This window comes from Pelodiscus sinensis, chromosome 15, assembly GCF_052426305.1.
Source record: "Pelodiscus sinensis isolate ZL-2025 chromosome 15, ASM5242630v1, whole genome shotgun sequence".
NCBI lineage: Eukaryota > Metazoa > Chordata > Testudines > Trionychidae > Pelodiscus > Pelodiscus sinensis.
In genome coordinates, this window is record NC_143066.1 from 7,352,171 (window position 1) to 7,374,223 (window position 22,053).

A 22,053-nucleotide genomic window follows, 5' to 3' on the forward strand; every position below is an offset into this window, starting at 1 on the left:
TCTTGTGTGTTTGGTATTAACTATCTCCTGGAATCCATAACGTCTTACAGGAATGAAAACTGTAACACATTCCCTACTTTGTTATGAGAAAACGTGGTGAAAATATTGTTCTGAGTGAACAAACCTGGAAGTTCAGACTATTAGAGAGCCTTTAATTCAGCCCTGAGATCCAGACTGTGAAATTAAGTATTTTAAACATGAGTCCAGAAAAGCTTCGGTACTGACATACACAAGAATAACGTGCAATTATAACTGAGCGCAGTTCTGGGTGTAATACCATCTGGGGCCAGGACAGATTCAGATTCCAAACCCAGAATCCAGATTCCCAGATCCCAAGGCCACTGTGCTCATCTAGTCTGACCAGAAGCCCTGCTGCCCAACGTTCGTCGTTGCACAACTGGCCGGGCGTACTGAGCCAGGTCCAGTCTTACTTTCCCCAGAATAAATCAGAACTAATTACATCAAATTCAGTGAAGTTGCCAGAAGTAGCACCGGTTTAAACAAAGTTACAATGAAGACTATTACAAAGGGGATAGAACTTCCTCTCATGCACCAGACATAGGCCATTGCTAGTACATACCAGTTTATGTAGGCCAAGGGTGGGGAACCTTTTTTTTCAGTTGGGGGCCACTGACCGGCAGAAAAATCTGTCAGGGACCACACACAAGTGAGAAGCAAAAAAACCCCACAATGCCCCAACCCCCACAATCTCACTGACCTGGCTCCCAGCAAACACAGGGCTTTCCCTGGCAGTGGAGGTGGACACAGATTTGGAGCTTTTCCCTGGCCGCTGGGCAAGGTGCACTCATGCTCCAGCTGCACCCGGGGAGTGGGGGCAAGGCAGGGGAGGGACGCTGAGGCTTGGAGAGTTGGAGTGTGAGTACTGGCTCACCCCACTGTGGGGAGAAGCCCCAAGCCTTGCCTCAAGCCGGATCCAGCCCACGGGCTGTATGTTTCCCACCCAATGTAGACCAATGACCTGCCGAAATAGAGCAATTCCTGTGTTGTTCCGGGGCAGTGGGAAGTAGCGCTCCTCCAATGGAAATATTGTGTAGGCTCCACCCTCACGCAAACTTGTCTATGGGGCCAAAGGGAAGTGGGGAGGGCAGGGGGACATGGGGTGACAGTACCAAGAGTGAGGCCCAGAGGCCTGGAGACCGGGTAGGAACTGCTGGGGTCACCCTTCCCAGCCTGAAGTGGGCTGCCACCACCTCAGCCAGATCTCAGTAGCTCCCCTTAAAGCCTCTCCTATTCCTCTGGCCCTCTGTGCTGTTCTAGGTCTGTGGAGTCATTTGTGCATCAAGAGAGTTTGTGAGGCCCTTCTGCCCATGCTGGATTATAGCCAATTTCCCTCTCCTCGCTTTCCTGTTCAGGTCTCAGAGGGGAGCCATGTTAGTCTGTAACATTAAAAACAACAAGTAGTCCTGTTGCACTTAGGGCTCATCTGGACTACGTGGAACAGTTGAAAGAGGGTATGCAAATTCCATGGGACTGTTCCACATAGTCTAGATGAGACCTTAGGGTATGTGTACACTACAACGTTAATTCAAACTAAGCTAATTTGAACTAACAGATCCAGACTAAAAAACTAGTTCGAATTAACGTTTTGCTAATTCGAACTAGCACGTCCACATTAAGTGGACCCTGAACCGGGCTTAAGGATGGCCGGAAGCAGTGCCGGCAGGGCATCAGAGGAGGACTTAGAGCGTGGAGATACTGTCTCAGGCTAGCCGAGGGCTGTGCTTAAAGGGACCCGACCCCCACCCCGGACAGACAGTTCTCAGGGGTGCCCCGCTTGCAAAGCAGTCCTGGCTTGGATTGCCCGGAGTACCCACACTGGGCACATCACAGCACTCAGCCATCAGCCCGGCTGCACTTGCCGCAGGCTGCCATCTGGGGAGAGGGGGCAATTGGGGGGCTGCAGGAGAGGTTCCACCCCCAGAAGCCCGCAGAGCCAGCCCAGTCCTCCCCATCGGGGGCTTGTGCCCCATTCCTCCCTCACCTCCTTCCACTTACCCTTCCCTAGCCCCTCTTCTTGATGTACAAAATAAAGATAACGTGTCTTCCAAAATGGAATCTGTCTTTATTGAACAAAACTGGAGGAGACTGGGAAAAGGAGAGGCTGGGAGAGGGGAGGGCAACTAAAATGATCAGGGGTTGGGAACAGGTCCCATATGAAGAGAGGCTAAAGAGACTGGGACTTTTCAGCTTAGAAAAGAGGAGACGGAGGGAGGACAGGATAGAGGTCTCTAAAAGCAGGAGTTGGGTGGAGAGGGTGCATACAGAAAAGTTCTTCATTAGTTCCCATAAAGAAGGACTAGAGGACACCAAAGGAAAGGAATGGGTAGCAGGCTTCAAAGTAGTAACAGAAAGTTGTTCTTCACAAAGCAAAGAGTCAACCTGTGGAACTCCTTGCTGCAGGAGGCTGTGAAGGCTACAACTAGAACAGAGTTTAAAGGGAAGTGAGATCAAGTCATGGAGGTTGGGTCCATGGAGTGCTATTAGCCAGGGGGTAGGAATGGTGTCCCTGCCCAAGGTTTGTGGAAGGCTGGCGAGGGATGGCACGAGACAAATGGCTTGATCACTGTCTTCGGTCCATCCCCTCCAGGGTCCCTAGGGTTGGCTGCTGTCGGCAGACAGGCTACTGGGCTAGATGGACCTTTGGTCTGACCCAGGACGGCCATTGTAAGCTCAGGGCTCAGGGTCGGGGGTCTCAGTGGACCCCCTTGATTCTCTTGCACACCTGCTCCTGGGTGGCCAGACTGGCAGCTCTCCTGCCCTAGCCGGCCACTTTCCTGTGCCTAGTGCGGAGATTGTGGACGAAGTCCACGATGTCCGCACTAGCCCAGGCGGGTGCCCGCCTCTTGCGGTCCCGGGCAAGCTCCCGGGAGCCGCCAGCCTGGTCCCGGGAAGAGGGGGAGGGCTGGGGGGCATCGGGTGGGTGGCTCGATCCGTGCCAGGTACAGGGTCTGCTGGCTGGGTGCTGGCAGGCTTGTACCTGGCACGGGCACCGTAGCCAGCCCGTGCCCCTTTAAGTGATCCAGGACCAGGAGGGGACCCCACAGGACTACTCGTTGTTTTCCCATTTAGTACATTATTCATTAAAAAGAACCAGGCTGAATGAAATGTGAATCTTTGTGTCTTCCAACCCCACGCCAGTTCTCTCTTCGTAATGGGCCTGATCCAAAGCCCAATTCTTCCTGTTGATTTCAATGCACTTTGGATCAGGCCCATTACTATTTTTACAGCACAAGTATGCATGGCATTTAACAGATACATTACAAAACAATCCCTGACCTGAGGAGCTTAAATTAAAACCCTGACTCCAGTGTTACAGTCGCCCCTTTACGCACCTACTAGCGAGCTCCTCTGGCAATCGTTTTGGTACCAAGGCCTTGGCCAGCTCTATTTCCATCACCAGGAATGTTCCTGCATCTACATATTGCTGTGAAGACAAATATTGCTCTCTTGTGTCACTGTTGTCATGACTGCAGCCTTAGTATAGAGTTTCAGATGTTTACTGGAATCATACTGTAGCAGCTTGTTTTCTAACCTGCCCTCAGGATTTTATATCACAGCAAAATCCAGTTAGAGGATTGAACTGGTTTGGAGATTCAGTCTCCTCCAAGATTTAGTGTGTGCAACCAGTGCATTTTTTTAGAAGGAAGTCAAAATGAAAACTACTGAAGAACCCTCCTAAATTCAGTCCCAGATATTTTTGGAAATACCCCACTTGAATCTGTGTGTACAGATGTCCCTGGAGAGATTTCACTATGGTAGCTGCAAAAGGTGAAAGCCCTCAGTCCTCACCTCTCCTAACCAAAGCCAGTTAAGTAAATGATGTTAGAATCTGGGCTATGGGAATTTACACACTGCCAGTCTACATGTTCTTTCCATCTGTTTAAAGCACAATTTACCTGTCCTTCCAGGTTCTGACATGGTGCTGCTTCAGTGTCTATAGTAATCTCTGACATCTGAGATTTTAGTGTAACAGACATCTAGGAAGAGAAAGAAGATGTATATTGTTCAGTATTCAACACTCTTCACAGTTCCCACAATTAATCCAGCCTCAGTGACACAAAGAGAGCACTAAGGAAGAAGCTTACTACCTGCTTACTGTGCTACAGGTATGAAAACCATGAATATTAAACAGCCAAGCCATTTGCAATGTTAGATTTGGTTCATGCATCTTGTATTAGGAAATTCCAAAGTGACGACTGATTTTTAATCATTCAAGAAAAAAAGAATACTCGCTGGCCTCCTGCCTTCCTTCTGTCCTAAAACATCCAGTGTTCCTGTCTAGGAAGGAGCATGGCGGAAAGGGATCTAGGGGTCATAGTGGACCACAAGTTGAATATGAGTCAACAGTGTGATGCTGTTGCAAAAAAAGCAAATATGATTCTAGGTTGTATCAACAGGTGTGTTGTAAGCAAAACTCGTGAAGTCATTCTGCCGCTCTACTCTGCACTAGTTAGGCCTCAGCTGGAGTACTGTGTCCAGTTCTGGGCGCCACATTTCAAGAAAGATGTGGAGAAATTGGAAAGGGTACAGAGAAGAGCGACAAGAATGATTAAAGGTCTAGAGAACATGACCTATGAAGCCAGGCTTCATGAACTGGGCTTGTTTAGTTTGGAAAAAAGAAGATTAAGGGGGGACATGATAGCGGTTTTCAAATATCTAAAAGGGTGTCACAAGGAGGAAGGCGAAAATTTGTTCCTCTTGGTTTCTGAGGACAGGACAAGGAGTAATGGGCTTAAAGTGCAGCAGGGGAGGTTTAGATTGGACATTAGGAAAAAATTCCTAACTGTCAGGGTGGTCAAATATTGGAATAAATTGCCAAGGGAGGTGGTGGAATCTCCCTCTCTGGAGATATTTAAGAACAGGTTAGATAGACATCTGTCAGGGATGGTGTAGGTGGAGCTTGGTCCTGCCTTGGGGGCGGGGGGCTGGACTCGATGACCTCTTGAGGTCCCTTCCAGTCCTATTATTCTATGATTCTATGATTCTGAGCTCCAGCACAAACCTGCTTTCTCTTACACAAACTGTGCCAATGTATGGAATATGTGGGGCCCTTTGTGATATTAATGGTACCGCTATTATAAAATACTGAGGAATCTGATCAGATGCCATCTAAGGTATCTGTGAAAATCTTAGAAATCATTTAAAAAGGGATCGAGAATAAGACAGAGAATATCTTATTACCCTTATCTAAAACCATGGTATGCCCACATCTTGAATACTGTGTACAGATGTGGTCACCTCATGACAAAAAAGATATCTTGGCATTGGAAAAGGTTCAGAAAAAGGCAACAAAAATGGTCAGGGTTTGGAACCGGTCCCATATGAAGAGAGATTAAAAAAACTAGGTATTTTCAGCTTAGAAAAGAGGGACTAAGGGGGGATATGATATACAATTATGACAGGTATGGAAAAAGTGAATAAGGAAAAGTTATTTATTTGTTCCCATAACATAAGAAGTAGGAGTCACCAAATAAAATTAATAGATAGCAGGTTTAAAACAAACAAAATAAAACAAAACAAAAGGAAGTTTTTCTTCACGCAGCGCACAGTCAACCTGTGGAACTCCTTGCCAAAGGATATTGAGAAGACCAGGACTTTAACAGGGTTCAACAAAGAACTAGATAAATTAATGGAGAATAGACCCATTATTGGCTATTAGCCAGGATAGATAGGAATGGCGTCCCTAGCCTTTGTTTGTAAAGGTTGGAAAATGGGTGACAGGAGAGGGATCTCTTCACACCCTCTGGGGCATCTGGCATTGGCCACTGTAGGAAGACAGGACACTGGGCTAGATGGACCTTTGGTCTGACCCAGTACAGCCATTCTTTTGTTATAATTTGCCAAGTATAATAATCTTGTTTATATGTTTGCATCACCTCTGCATGGTGAGTTATAGCTGTGTATGGCATATTTGTATTTCCAAATTTGTGCTGTGTTTCGGGGTGATAACCCCAGACAGACTGGCATCAGCACTGCCGACGCTGTTCAACAGCCCATCCAGGGATTAGGGCAGGGGTGCTACTTTTCTAACACCCCCCCGCCGCCAAATAGCCATCCAGAAGACTGTGGCCCCAGGAACAGCCCCTGGTTGCCACATTTGAGAAAGTGACCTAGATGCTGATAGGAGCCAGAGAACTGGGCTGTGTGAGTTCTCCTTTTGTCTCTTGATACCCAGTGGGGGAGATCAGAAGCACAGTTTGTGACTGATTGAGAAGTTTAACTTCAGTGCTAGCTGCCAGTTTGGGGAGTATTTACTCTCCCCTTAGCAGCCTGCCCTGACTGTGGCATTTTCAGGGAGGGCTGCCTCAGGCATCACGGGTCACACAAGCATGGCCCAAAAGCTTTAGCACCATGTGTGAATTTCTCTCTAGCCCAGGGGTTCCCAAACTTTTTGATATTGGGGACCAGTAAATCCATTCACGAGCTTAAGCAAATGATGAATATGCAAATAAATTGTTTCTGGCCTCCCAAAGCCCCCAGTGCCAACTTTAGCCCACAGAAAAGTCAGTCGCGGCCATACAAAAAAAAAACCCCACACCAAATCCCTCAAACCTCACAAATGTGGCCACAACTGTCCTTGTGCGTGCTGGAACAGAGTTCTGGGGAAGGGTGCCAATGAGTGCTGGGGCAAGGGACAGGGTGCTTGTGGGTGCTGGGGCAGGGTACTTGTGGGGGTCTGGGGAGAGGAAGGGGACAAGGACCGATACCTCGGGATCCTGTAGCTGCCAAGGCCCAAGAAATGCATGGATTGCTCCCCTGTCCCCCAAACAGCAGAGCGGTACCTAACACACTGGTCCGTTGCATGCCTGATGCCTTCCTGTGCAGAGGGAGGGGGAGTCCCGGACTGAGCCAGCCCCAACCGCTCGGGCAGCGCGCGCCTCACTTCTCTGCTCCCCACGGCAGTGCGTGCTGCCCAAGCAGCTGGAGCTGGCGCTCTGAGGACTTTATTCCCCTGCTGCCTTCCCACGTGGGGGGACGGGACAGGGAGAGTCCTGGACCACGCTTGCCCCAACTGTTCAGACAGTGTGCGCCTTGCACCTCCACTCCCCACAGCAGCACGCGCAGCCCGAGCAGCTGGATCCGGCACAGTCCCGGATCCCCACCCACTCCCCCGCACGCAGGAAGGCAGCAGGGGAACAAAGTCCCCAGCGCACGATGAACCAGCGTTTTAGGTACTGCGCTGGCTGTTGGGGAAGAAGGGAGAGCAGCCCGCGTACTTCCAGGACCTGGTGCGCAGCTGCAGAACTGCCCCCCGACCTGCAGGAAGCCCGTGCTACCTCTGTTGACACTGGGAGTTCAGCGTGGCATTTATCTTGGGGGTTGTGGGCAGCGAGGCGAGCTCTCACAAAAATTTTTCTGAGGCCCGGTATTTTTTTTCCCAAGGACTGGTACTGGGCCACGGGCCACAGTTTGGGAAACGCTGCTCTAGCCCATACCTTTCTTGGAGCATCCTTCTCTTTGGCCATTTTATCCTCTTTCTGGTTCCTACTGGGAATAGCTTTTGAATGAGGGGAGCTGGCTGCTGCAATCACTGGCCCTAATTTGTTCATGTTGGTTTGATGCCCAAGATCACGTAAAGTGCTGAATTGACACTTAGTCTGAAAAAGAAGGAAATGAAAGGAAGTTATGAAAGAGAGGCAATAAAAGAAATGCAGCTTGAGGGAGACTGGACATCTCCATCCTTCTTGCCTTAATTCAGCAGGTCTCAAACTCCTGGCCCACGGGCCATTGCCTATAAAAGCAATTGTGCAATCTGGCCTGGGACTTGGGCAGGCCAGGGGGAGGCCTTTCCATTACTGGCTCCCAAGCCCAACCCTTTCCCCCATCACCCAGCCTTCTCCCCTTGGCTCTCTGTCCCCGAGGATGTGGCTTCAGGGATGATGGGGGGAGGGCTTAGTGTCATGCAACAGCAGGGAGATGCACCCCCTGCACTCCCTGTGGCAGGGGAAGTGGAGTGCACTGGGCGAGTGCACTTGCTTTGCTTCCCTGAGGCTCCTGACGCCGTGGGGAGGTACAACTGCTGCAGCCATGTGGTGCCAGGCTACCCCCGTGATCCTTGAAGCCGTGTCCTCAGGAATGGGGTACCATGGGCGGGAGAATGGGCAGGGAAATAGCGGGAAGGGGTGGAGCTTGGGGACTAGTAATGGACAGCCTCCTCTCCCGGGCCACCAAGAATCCCGGGCCAGATTGTGCAATCACTCCAGCCAGGGATGGCCTGTGAGCCAGGAATTTGAGACCCCTGAGTTAAGGTAAATGAAAGGACCAGTCAAACCAAATTACTTACCCTTGTGCACATCGCTCCTGCTTTGGGACAAACATTGAAACAAGTTCAACATTCTATTATTACTGTGGGAAACATGAATGTTAATATTTACTGACGTAACAGGGTCGGGAGTGGGAGGAATGCAGAGAAACTAAAATAGATAAAACTGTATGAATTACAGCCCCAGTGTGGTCCTTCTAATAAATTAAACTCTTCTGAGCATCCCTGGTAGTTATTACACTGAAGTAGCCACTATATTTTCCTAGGGAGGATATTCCTCACTCAGCAATATTAGGACTTGGTGGGGAAAACACCTGGCATAAGGAGGAAGAGGATTTTTATAAAACTGATTAGCTGATGCTAGAGAAAGGACTGCAGACAAGTCATGTACTAAGGGACCCTTCAGTCCCCAAGCCCCACTGCTCAGGATGTCTGCCTCATACTGTGGCTTAGGAAATAAATCTCTTTTAGGAAACTGCTCCAAAAACCATGTCACATTATTTCTCCCTGATGGCTCAGGGCCAGCTTTATTTTAAAGGCAATTTTCTGATAGCCCTGACTGCTGCCAAGCATGTGGTGCACGAACACAGCTGGACGGGGAGATTGTATTGCAGTGCACAGAGGAAGCCCATTCTCACCTTTGCAAACACCTCACTGTCTTGGTATGGAAACACACGGAAAGCCCCTCGGATGCGCTTCACACCAGGATACAGCAATGGCACCATGTTGACATATGCCACACCATGGAAAAAAATCTGTCCATCATCATCTCCCTGAAAATGCAGAACAAGACCAGGCATGACTTAGCTAAAAGGCTGTTCTGAGGACTGCTGTTTGCATGGATTTAAGGCCATTTCTGCAGGCTTCTGCATACAGCATCAATTCCTATTAAAGCAAAGGCCACCTAAATACATTATGTGCTTAAATAGTCAATGTTATCCTGTCACTGAAGTTTCTCCAATGGGCATAAAGCTGTGCCAGCTTCGAAGAATATTCTGTAATTCTTCCATACCCTCCTTATTCCAATCTCCATAGGTCTGGGACAAATCTTCTTAGTGAAGCCAAGTGCTCCGTTCCTGCTGGGCTGTATCCTGGCACTTGGTTTCTAAAAGCACTCACCATCTGATTAGGAAACAGAATGTCCTGCTAGAGTTCTGAGGAGCTTAGTTTCCAATTGGGGCAAGGAGAACACAGTTAGTCATCACTGCAAAATCTGATGGCCAGTTTAGATTCCCTGAACATCCGCTCAAGGAACCCATTGGCCAATGGAAAGATTAGCTAATCGCTTTCCCCAGCAGTTTCTTTCCCAACCAATCCCTCTTCAATTGCCATGGTACTGAAGAAAACTAACAAAATATTTGTGCCTTGTAACTTGAAATGTTTCTCTTTGTTTGACAGCGGAGTGAGGCTGATCACTCCCTTACCAAAGCCTCGAGCACTCCCTAACTCACCTCTCCCATTTAGAAAATGCTCTTAGCTAAGCACACTCACTAAAGGAAAATAGCACCAAAAGACAATCATATGCATCCATACAAATCTCTAGGCATATTTACCTTGTCTAATTTGCTAGATTTCCCTTTGGTGGAGGTAACCACAGGGACCCTGGTGATCTCCACGGGCCAGTACCGACATTCCGCAATGCGCTTCTGTAAACTGCAACACCAAAAGAGACAATTGAGAAATACAGAAAAACAGTCCAGAGATTCCCCTGTGCCACTTAGGGAAAGTGAGGCTACTCATTTGTAGTAGAAATAACCTGGAAGAATGATTGTCTAAATAAATAAATAAATACATCTACCAACATCTCCTGTGAAATGTTCTAGTCTAACTTTCAGTTTTTATTAATAGGAACAATTGCATGAAAACTGGAATGTTCTTCCTTAAGAGTTCATCAGCTCCTACGGCTCATTCTCCATCGTAAGTCACAGTGCTTTGGTCGTGACAACACAGCATTCAATTGTGAAATCATAAAGGCTATAACCATAGGATAGAATTTTGGACATATAGGGCTGGAAGGGACCTTAAGAGGTTGCCTAGTCTATCACCCTGTGCTGAGGCAGGACTGAGAATACCTATGCCATCCCTGAAAGGTGTTTGTCTAACTTCTTAATAACCTCCCATGATGGAGATTCCACAAATTTTAACTATCCTTATGGTTGAAAGTTTTTGCTAATATCTAACCTAAAGCTCCCTTGCTGCAGATTAAGCCCATTACTTTTTGTGGACATGAAGAACAATTGCTCACTTTACACCAGTCTTTAACTTACTTGAAGACTTATCAGGCTCTCTCTCTCTGTCTTCTTTCCTCAAGATCAAACATGTCCAGGTTTTTTTAAACTGTTCCGCACAAGTCAGGTTTTCTAAGCCTTTAACCATTTTTTGGCTCTTCTCTGGACTCTCGCCAGCTTGTCTACATCCTTCTTAAAGCATGGCACCCAAAACTGACCACAGTACTCCAGCTGAGGCTTCACCAGCACCAAGTATAATGGAAAAGTTTCTTCCCAGGTCATGCTTATTATACTCTAGTTAATACATTTCAGAATGATGTTAACTCTTTTTACAACTGCACCTATAATAGTTTGCTCACAATCAGTATGACCCCGTATAACTCCCAGATCCTTTTCAGCAGCACTACTGCCTACCCAGCTATTCCCCATTTTGTAGTTGTGTGTAAGGGAAGCATCTTGCGATTGTGTTTATTAAATATTATCGTGTTGCTTCTGACCAATTCTCCACTTTCTCAAGACTATTTTTAATTCTAATTCTATCTTCCAAAGTGCTTATTACCACTGCCAGCCCGATATCATCTGCAAATGTTTATCAGCATACTCTACACTCCACTATCTAAGTTATGAAAACATTGAATAGTACACAACCCAAGACAGGTCTTCATTGGACCCCAGTAGATATGTCTTCACATTTAACAGTGAACATTGATAACTTCTCTTTGAGTAGTTTTTTCAACCACTTTATGATAATTTCATCTAGACCATATTTCCCTAGTTTGCTTATGAGAACATCACATGGGACTGCATAAAAAACTTTATTGAAATCATGATAAATCATATTTGTTGATTCTCCTCTACCCAATAGATCAGTAACCCTTGTCAAAGAAGGAAACTGGGTTGGGTTGGAATGATTTCTCATGACAAATCCATGTTGGCTGTTATTTATACCCTTTTTATACTGCAGGTGCTTACAACTGGTTCTTTAATAATTTGTTCCAGTGTCGTTCTAAGTATTAAAGTTAGGCTGACTGGTTTATAATTCCCTAGTCCTTTCTGTTCCCCTTTTTGAAGGTAGGTCCTTCTCTAGTCCTCTGGGACCTCACCCATCCTCCAGGAGTTCTTGAGGATAATTAATGGTTCTGATGCTGCTCCACCTAGTTTCTTAAATATTCTTGGGGTGCATTTTGTCAAGCCCTGATTATCTGAATACATCTAATTTACCTAAATATTATTTAGCTTGTTTTTGCCCTCTTCCATTTTATGTTCCTTCTCTTTGTTGTTAATATTTACTGTGTTAAGAATCTGATCATAATTAATGTTTTTGGGGAAGACTGAAACAAAAAAATATTAAACATGTCAGCTTTCTTGATGCTATCTATTATTAGCTCTCTTTCCCACCAAGTAGCGGACCTACAATTTCCTTTACTTTTCTCTTGCCCCAATGCATTATAGAACCTCTTCTTGCATTTTATGACCCTTACGAGGCGTAACTCAATTTCTGATTTTGTCCTTATGTGCTTCTGCTATTCTTTGACACTCGTCTTTAGCAATTGTCCCAGTTTCCACTTTTTGTAGGATTCTTTTTCGATGTCCAGGTCATTACAGAGCTCACAGTGCCAAATAAGTCTTCTAGTAGTTAACAAAAGACAAAATAGCTAAAAATAATAATAGCTTAAAAAAAAAGTACTGGAAGGGATTAGGGATACAAGAGTGCATGCCTAGGATCTAAAACAAGCTCAATGAGGGATTAGGCAGATGACCCCACATCTGTGGCGGGTTCTATTGCACCTTCCTCAAAAGCACCTGATGCTGGTCACTGCTAGACACAGGATACTGAAGTAAATGAATCATGGGGCTGGCATACTCTGGAAATTCATATGTTCCTCCTCATCTCCATTACTCTCTGTTCAGGGAATTTTCCTTTGTTTTCTTACCTGAGTACTGCTGCAGGGTCCAGGTAACAACGCCTCTCCAAGTCCCAAACAATTCTCTTCTTTATGGTCTCTGCCTGAATCCTATTTTCCCTGTCCTAGGAGAAAGAGTGAGCTGTTCAGAGCACACCTTGAGCCCGTGCACTATGTTCCATCTGATGGGTGGTGCCCAGTTTAGCGGTAAAATGCTTATCCCCTTTGAGGGGAGAACTTATTGCAACACTCAACTCCACACAGAACCAATCAGCATCTGAGCAAAATGAGGTCGTAATGGTTAGTTCTGGGGCCAGTTAAAGTTAGATTTACTTGTGTGACTAGCAGCCAGGCTTGTGATGGTGCTCAGACAAATCACAGGGCTCCTCCTCCTGACCCTGCCTTCCATCCTGTACCTTCAGTCATTCATTTTGCTACACACTTCAGCTCTCTCCTGGCAGCTTCAAGGTCATTTCTTTCTCACCTCTGTTTTGTTGAGCTCTCCATCCTCCTCTTCATAGGGGCCTCCAACAATAAAAGAGTCTGGAATGTTTTGAGCTCCTGGTGCCACAGTGTTGCTAATGGGCCATTTTTTTGGACGGGGGATTGGCTCTTTTTCACCACCAAGCTTCAGGGTCCCATTCTTGAACATCAAGGGGTACTCTTTCTAGAGAGGCACAGAGAAAGGATTTTCATCCTTTTGCTATAGCAAGGGGTGACCAACAAGTAAAAAGCAGAATTCTAGCAACGCAACTTGGAAAACATGCTCCAGTCCACATAGGTATAGAAACTACAAAATACAAGCATCAAATTGCATAATCTGAGACAAAAAAATCCCACTCATTTCATCACACATGCACATGGGAGTTGCCATGCAGATACATAGATCAGGGAGCAACAGGCTTGATCCAAGTTGCAGAACTATACTTACACATACACAAACAACTGAAAAATCATTGACAAATATCAGTATAGTTCTGTGGCCACAGAAACAGTTGAACGTACCCACATAATAGGCACAGGCATCCATTGCTCATGCAGATTATCATCTTAGAAACCTCAACCACAGAAGCAAAGATCTACGTAGGACATATACAAAAAGTTCATTGACAGTTCCCCACCTCTCCAATAGTTGGTACTTGCAAGCCAACCATGTAGTTTTGCTGGGGTCCTGTGGGAACAAACACTTCAGGGACAGAATAAGCAGCCTCTAATGTAACCCTGAGGAGGTTTCCACCTGAAAGTTGCGATGTAGAAAGCAGGGACTCTTGGATGGACACCGCCACTTCGAGACCACACTGTAAGACAAAAGCAAACTGACGTGACTTTCCACTGGAAACAGCAAAGTTACAAAACAGTTACCATGAATCTGTCTTTACAGAGGTTTCAAATAGAGGTCTGCCTAAGTTGGGAATCTACAATATTATTTTATTCATTGATTCAAATGCAGAAATGGGTATTCCTGTGTGTTAAATAAATTTGATGGTAATTTAATGATTTGCATTCAAACTGTAATGTTTCCCTATTTAGAATACAGCTTCTCAGGGCAGGAATCCAGTCTCACATGGTCACTGTTTAATAAACAAATGAAAAGTTACTTTCAAAACCCGTGTTGAAAAAACAGGAAGGGTGCAAAATGAATCACTCAATATTCAAGAGATGCCAAAGCTAAGGTTGCACATAGAACCTCAACTAAGCCTTTATCCACATACATCATTACACAGTATTTAATCACAAGATCACATATAAGATGGATAACATGCAGTGAATGAAGTAGCTTTTGAATATTTATCTCCACTGTTCAGTGTGAATGGACACTTGCTTCATTCATCACATACCGATTTGACCTGTCTACAGATATATGCTTTCAGATATACCAGTATATATTTAAAGTCCACTGATTTCAATTAATTTATACTGGTAATAGCAAACAGAATCTGGATTAAAATTAGACACATTTCCACATTCACTATGTATCATTGCTTCATTCACTGAACACCATTCAACCAGTGTGCTGAATAAGGCAGGGATCTTACAGTAACAATAGTATGTGATAAAATATTACACGGTCTTTTTTATTTTGTTTGCACCAAGCGATGGAGTTAAGGTTACATGGGCATCCTTAATTATGCCATTTTCTGATTTTTCAGTTCTTCATTTTGCAGCATTAATGCTCTTTCAATGTAGTTTTTTGTACAGTACTTTTTAGCATTTATAGAGCCTATTGTAATCAACGAGAGAGGAACCAGGCCTCACATTTTATATGTATTATTGTAACATATACTGTAGCCTATAATTGCATATTCGAATCAAATAGCTCTGGGACTTTCCAAATACCTTGGCATCTGGGCGAAGGCTCTCTAGTGAAGAGCCAGGAACTGGATGCAGTGGAACTATTGCCCTAAATGAACACTGTCCTGGGAACAAATAAAGACAGAATCAGCATAAAGTCTGAAGCTCCCCACTAGTGAAATAGCTCCCTGAATAGAAAACGTGTGCTATATGCCACCCACATAATCCAACTTTCTAAAGACTATCTTAGGTATAGAAGTGAAGCTACAGCAAAGAAGTTGGGTGAGAGCAAGAGATCAACGTGAATGCAATATGAATTCAACATTGCACCTTCCAGCAGAGGCAGAAGGTCTACAACAGCCTGACCAAGAGCCATAGTCTTCTCGTCCTTCTGCTTCTTCTCCTTTGGTAAAACTTCAATCACAGTCACTGATGGGAGAACATACACAGAATCTGATGATGTTTCTGAATCATCTATAAAACAGCAGCTGAAAACAGTGTATTCATTCAGGGTGCTTGAAGAGTGTATTAGCTCTTAGCCAGCACTTCTGCTTGATTCCCCAGAGTCTGAAGGGGATAGAGTAGCTGAATGTTTGCCACAGCTAATGCTCAGATTTCATTTTCAAGCAAATCCTGCTGGAAGAGGACGAGAACAGAGCAGCTGAGAGTTTCTCACAGAAAATGCTTCTACTCCATTCTCTAATGCGGTGATACTCAGACCACGGCTCACAAGCTGCCTCTGGCTCTTTGAGATGTAGCCTGTGGCTCTTCAGGGTTCACTCCAGGAGCACTACAAAGAGCTGCTTCGTGGCATTCCTACAGGGAGGGAGTCCCCACTCCTCCCTGAGCGCCATGAACAGCTGCTTTGTGACAGTACGGGGAACCTCCACTCTTCCTCCTCCTTCCTGGAGCAACACAAACAGCTGATTTGCAATGCTCCAGGAGGGAGCGCTACTTTGCCCCCACCTTCTCTAACTGCTAACACTAGGACCCCAGTTAAAAACCAATTAGAATTTTTTGAACAATCACATGTATTTCTTTTGTGGACATTAATACCCCCTGCTAAGGGCATGAAACTACACATGGCAAAAGCAACAGAAGACACAAGTACAAAGGCAAGTGCAGATCCTTTCGGCTATGTCTACACTACAGATTTTTTTTCGGAAAAATAGCTGTTTTTCCGAAAAACTTCACTTACGTCCACACTGCAATTGCATTCTTTCAAAAAAAAAAAAAAAAAAAAGAAAGAACGGAGGGTTTTTTCCGACATTTAAACCTCTTGCTACAAGTCTTTTTCTGAAAGAGCTCTTTTGGAAAAAGGCATGTGTGGATGGGGAAGGGGAGTTCTTTTGAAAGAAGAGGAAAGAGGAAAAATTAGATTCATTTAGGTACCCTGATGGCCACTCCATTCATAGTAATCACAGCTTAAATGCAATATAGCTTCCATTCAGTGTGGACGCTATCTTTTGAAAAAGCAAATCGCTTTTTCAATGCGCTTTGGCAGTGTGGACACTCTTTTTCAGAAGAAGTTTTTTCAGAAAATCTCTTCCAGAAAAGCTTCTTCCGAAAGAAGCCTGCAGTCTAGATGTAGCCCCCGAGAGGAGTGAGAACATGATTATCTCTTTGTGCCCAGGAGTGGAGATAAATACATCTGCTTAATATGTGACAATTCCATTGCCCAATTCAAAAAACTTGAATTTAATTAGACATAACACTGCTACTCATCCATACTTCAGCATTCATTTTCCACTGAGAAGTGAACTCAGCTTACATCTTTCTCTGCACTGTGAGTACCACTGTTCTAATGAGTGACTCCTGCTAGGAGCAGATAGGGATGGAGTAGCAGAGTTCCCCGTGGCCAGAGTTCTTGTCAATACTCTAGTAATTTATTCTGGGCAAATCTGAATGTACAGTTAGAGTGACAGTTACTTACAGAATAAGGGTTTGTGTGCAATGTCATCTAGAGAGTTTGGCCCATCAGAGTTGTATTCAAAGCTAGTGCTGAAGTTATATTTCACTGTGCCATCTGAAGAACCATCAATTTTCAAGGAGTCACCCAGAATAACACCATTATACTCTGCACGCACATAGGTCACAGGAGCGTCTCCTTTGGCACCTTTCTGTCAAACATAGACCAACAATAGATTAATTATTTTATTCTATAGCAAAAAGCAGATTTCAAACTGCTCACAAGCAGACTGTCCACAGAAGTTGGCTGAGTTAAGGAATGCTTGTTTTTGAAAATAATATACAGAAGGATTTTTTTTCAGTTACTGCACATATAAGAATGGGCTTATGATGAACAATTCTGGTCACACTAAGATTTCACCTTCTTTGAAAACTTTTCTCCATTGTATCCCTTTGCAGCACCCAGAGATTATGAACACCCAGCTGAGTTAGGGGCATTTAGAACTAATAGCCTTCATCAACATGGAGGACAGAGACAAAAGTAAATACATTGACTTTCATCCAAAGGGGCAACATAATAATTATAATTTCAAGAAAGGTTCTGATTTTTATAAACAACTGAGGAGGAAGCTCACAAGTGGCATGGCTGCATTAATGTGAAATTCCAATATACTGTATGGCTGAAGAATTTAAAACCTAGTGAGAATCGTAGCAAGCTTTTTGGAAAAAGATTTGAATTCTTACTCATTAACTTTACACAAGTAGTTTTAAAGAAAGGCACAGTTTTTTAGTATTTTTCTGCTAGTGTTCTTAAACACAGGAACATAGGAAATTCTATACCAGATCAGACCAGTGGTCCACCTAGCTCACCAGTCCTTCTCTGACAGTGTCCAGGAGCAGATGTTTCCAAAAGACAGTGCAAGAAATTATGAAATGGGCAATTACGATGCAACCTCATCACAGGGGGAAAAGTTCTTCCTAACCTCTCAGGATAGAGTTTGGCTTATGCCCTGAATCACAAAGGTGGATAGAGCAATAGCCCCTCCAAATTTTTCTTTAGCCCTTATGCAGATAAGCCAAATCTTTATTTGAATCCTGCTAAGCAATTTTGCCTAATGATACTTTGTGGTAATGAGTTCCATGATTGTTTTGTGCATTGTATTATCAATATAGCCTTTGATCAGTTTTAAATTGGCTGCTTTTCAGTTTTAAAAAAAATTTTCCTTGCTAATCCATGAAGAGAAAGGCTAAATAGAAATTACCTTTTCAGTACCACTCACTATACTGTATTCTCTTCTCGTGCCCACTCTTATTCTAACAAAAAAATATCCAGAATTTCTTCTATGTACCTTCATCTGCAAGTTTTTTCTTACAGGCTACTTTGGCCCCCTCCTCCCCCGCTTAGCCCTCTCTACACTTACTATTTTCTTTCTAAGAGGGGTAAACCAGAACTGAAGACAGTGTTCAGGTTGTACCATTGATTTATATAATGACATTAACAAATGTATTTAGGCATAAGCTTTTGTGTCCTGATGCCAGACTGAAGTTTCCACTTCATGCATCTGTCAAAGAGGACTCCAACCCACAAAAGCTTATGCCCAAATATGTTTGTTAATCTTTAAGGTGCCATAGGACTCCTTGTTGTTTATAATAACATTATATATTTTCAGTATTATTTCCCATCCCATTCCTTTATACAGTATACTTCCCTACTGCTTAAAGATATATCAAGGATAAATCTATTAATGTATGAGAGGTTTTCTGATATTACAGTATAAATGCCTAAACAGATAGCCAGATGCATTCTAATCTTTTATTTGCTTTTCTGACTGCTGCTGTATAATAAACAGAAATTTTCATTGTGCATGCAGGTCTTTTTCTTGAGTTGTTACAATTACAAAGAGCAATGAATGGTCTCAAGTTACAGTGGGGGAGGTCTAGGTTGGATATTAGGAAAATCTATTTCACTAGGAGGGTGGTGAAGCACTGGAATGGGTTACCTAAGGAGGGGGTGGAATCTCCATCTCTAGGGGTGTTTAAGGACAAAGCCCTGGCTGGGTTGATTTAGTTGGGATTGGTCCTGCCTTCGGCAGGGAGCTGGACTTGATGACCTCCTGAGGTTGGTTCCAGCTCTATGAATCTATGATTCTATATTCTAGATGCCATTAATCACAACCAAGAATGCCATGTGGTACAAAGACTTCCTTAATGGCCAGATTTTTTAGTTAACTGGCACACATTTCAGTGGAGTTATTTGAGATTTACATTGCTGTAACTGAGATCAGAATCTGCCCCTATATCAGGGAACAATGGAGCAGATTTTAAAAACTCTTATAGGTATTTGTCTCTGTATTATGTTGGTGATGGAAGAGGGATGTGGAATTAAAAAAAGAAAAAGAAAATATTAGCAAAACAGGAGTATAACGTATATTACACATTGTGTAGAAAACCTTGTGGTAAATAGTAAAACATTCCCATAGTAACGCGGGAGGAGGCACAGCAGGCCATATTTCAAATTCATGTTCATGCAATGCAGTATTGCTGGATGGGTTGTGGAGGGGATTGCACTCAAAATCTTTAGACTACAAAGCAAGAGCCTTTACTCTACATATGGACTGCCATTACAAGGGAACTGAGAGCCATGCTGCGTAACTATGGGTTACACTGAGATCCTGGTGTCATTTCAGATTGCTTATGAGTGTTATATTCTCACATCACATTTTTGAAGGTTTTACAGTATAAAGATTTGTGCCCACCCCATTTGCTAAAATAGATCAGATATACTGAATGCCCAACAAACTGAGAAGATTTTCAGAAGATTTTACCAGGTCACGTCCCTCCAACACTGTGATCTGTACCGGTTTGATTGGGGACAGAGATGTCTCAGTAGGTAAAACAATAGATGGAGCCAATGTAAAGGATCCTTTTTTACTAGCCTGCCCAGAAAGGACAGACATGTCTCTGCAGGGATAAAGAATGAAAAAAAAATTAACATACTAATACTCTTTCTTCTGGGCTCTGTTTTGCAGTTACTCAGTGCAGCCTCCTGTTAAGCTTTTGTGGGGAGATCATCTAAATTCACTAAAGCTACCCCCTCTCCCAGTTAATCAAAATAATGTCAATGATACACAGAGGCAGCATGTTCTAACATTATTCAACACCTGAATGCTGAAATATCACAGAACGCACCTAGTTTTACTGATCACACAAACACTTTTTACAGTTCAGTTCAACGTGAAGTTCAAAGTGTAAAATTCAAAGTGTAAAATACGGAAAACATAAATCCACTATGGTATGGGGCGGGGAAAATGTCAAAAGTTGTAGTGTATCTAGCTATGGTGGAAGAGTGGAGTGAAGGGCAGGTCCATGGGAAGGAGGGGGGGGCAGTTCCCAGGGATGGGGATACCCCAGGGAGAAGAGTTCCTGGGGCAAGGGACAGCCAGCTGGGCAGATAAGGAGAGGCCAACCAGAGGGGGAGGAAACAGCACAGGTGGGGGGCAGCTCCCAGGGCAGGGAATAGCCAGAGGGCGCGGGGGGGGGGCAGAGAGGAAAGGGAAACCCAGGGGGGCAGTTCCCAGAGAAGGGGTGCGGAGGCGCAGGGGATGTCCCGGGAGGTCCCTGGGCAGGGGAAGTGCTGTTGGTCAGTGGGTTCGCCTGGAGGGTCATGCGATAACTGGGGGGGGGGGGGGGCGGAGAGGGAACAACCCGTGGCGGCGGAGGCCGAAGTGGGTGCCGGGCGGGTTGGTTCCCAGGCGGCAGAGGAGGGTACCGGGGGGGGGGGGGGTTGTGGGCAGGGGGCAGCCAATGGGATAGCGGGGGGGGGAGTTGTGGGGTTCGTGGGGGGAACCCTTGAGGGGGCTGGGTCCCTCAGCGGGGGAGGGGAGAGGGCGGGTCCCGGGCTCCCCCCCGTGCACATGAGGGGACAGACCCCAGGTCCCGGTGGGGGGGCTATGAGCGGTTCCGGAGGGGGAGGGGTGGGGGAAACTCACGGCTTACGGCTGGGAGGGGGAGGAGCGACTCGGTAACACGCTGCCGCTCAGCGGCGCGTCCTCGGTAACCATAGCAACCGTTCCGCCTCCCGCACGTGCCTCCCCCCCGCCGCAGCCCGTAGGGCACGTGACATTTTCTGGCGCCGACTCTCTTGCCGCCATGTTTGTTGTGGGGAGCAGGGAGCTGGCCTCCTCCCTCCTGGCCTGGAACTGAGGCCCAGGCGGCCATTTTGGTTATTGGCGCAGGCTGGCTGAGCCCATCTCCAGAGCCCTGGACGGACTGGCCAGTGACTTTGCTGGGAGTGGGTACTTGGTTTCAGCTGCCAGGGCCCCTGAGACATAGAGGGGCAGGGACATAGACACACTGACACGCATGTGTCATGAGAACATGCCGTGACCTCACATAGTGACATCGGCCGTGCTGTGGAACACGGACTGTGCACGGCCCACAGTGTGATACATCCTCACACAGCAACATAGACTCATAGACTTTAAGGTCAGAAGGGACCATTATGATCATCTAGTCTGACCCCCTGCACAGTGCAGGCCACAGAATCTCACCCACCCCTCCTAGAATAATCCTCTCACCTAGATCTCAGATATTGAAGCCTTCAAATACTTTGAAGGCCCCAACAGGCAGAGAGTCCTTCAGCTGTGATCTGTGCCCAATGCTACAGAGGAAGGCGAAAAACCTCCAGGGCCTCTGCCAATCTACCCTGGAGGAAAATTCCTTCCTGACCCCAAATATAGCGATCAGCTAAACCCTGAGCATGTGGGCAAGACTCACCAGCCAGACACCCAGAAAGTTCCCTATAGCAACTCCTATCATCCCTCCATTGACCTATTTACAACTGATAATGAATGGTCAATTAGTTACCAAGATCATGTTATTTCATCCAACCATCCCCTTATCATAGAATCATAGAACTGGAAGAGACCTCAGAAGGTCGTCAAGTCCAGCCCCCCGCTCTAGGCAGGACCAATCCCATCTAAATCAACCCGGCCAGGGCTTTGTCAAGCCGAGACTTAAACACCTCTAGGGATGGAGACTCCACTACTTCCCTAGGTAACCCATTCCAATGCTTCACTACCCTCCTAGTAAAAAAGTTTTTCCTAATATCCAATCTGGACCTCTCCCACCACAACTTGAGACCATTGCTCCTTGTTCTGCCATCTGTCACTACTCAGAACAGCCTCTCTCCATCCTCTTTGGAACCTCCCTTCAGGAAGTTGAAGGCTGCATAGGAGTGCCCCCAGTCTTTAACAGTCCCGGACTCTATAGAGTGTCCTGTATCCCATATTAAAGTCACCCTGGAAGCATTATAGCCCGTCCCAATCATTAACAACTCAGTAGGCTCTGGAGATCCTAAACGTGTCTTCAAAGTCATGAGATTAAAAAAAAAAAATCAGATTCTTTGTATTTGACATTTAGGCTATGTCTAGACTGC

General features: G+C 45.4%; 1 protein-coding gene across 4 annotated transcripts in view; it reads right to left on the bottom strand.

Moving 5' to 3' along the window:
- CFAP70 (cilia and flagella associated protein 70) overlaps nt 1–20,727 on the bottom strand; it is a 47,445-nt gene extending 26,718 nt beyond the window's left edge. For 3 of the 4 annotated variants that reach the window (XM_089782247.1, XM_025185396.3, XM_006124560.4), the window contains exons 1-13: nt 20,606–20,727; nt 19,442–19,577; nt 16,642–16,828; nt 15,039–15,137; nt 14,754–14,833; nt 13,538–13,714; nt 12,901–13,083; nt 12,447–12,541; nt 9,838–9,937; nt 8,923–9,057; nt 7,458–7,619; nt 3,918–3,998; nt 3,354–3,445 (exon numbers count right to left, since the gene is read on the bottom strand). In XM_089782247.1, the coding sequence (XP_089638373.1) occupies nt 3,354–3,445; nt 3,918–3,998; nt 7,458–7,619; nt 8,923–9,057; nt 9,838–9,937; nt 12,447–12,541; nt 12,901–13,083; nt 13,538–13,714; nt 14,754–14,833; nt 15,039–15,137; nt 16,642–16,828; nt 19,442–19,573 (1,523 nt within the window). In that variant the 5' untranslated portion in view covers nt 19,574–19,577; nt 20,606–20,727. Of the gene's footprint in view, nt 1–3,353; nt 3,446–3,917; nt 3,999–7,457; nt 7,620–8,922; nt 9,058–9,837; nt 9,938–12,446; nt 12,542–12,900; nt 13,084–13,537; nt 13,715–14,753; nt 14,834–15,038; nt 15,138–16,641; nt 16,829–19,441; nt 19,578–19,805; nt 20,184–20,605 lie in introns of those variants that run through there. The other variant, XM_089782246.1, reaches the window with a different exon arrangement.
- Between the last annotated feature and the right edge of the window lie 1,326 nt (nt 20,728–22,053).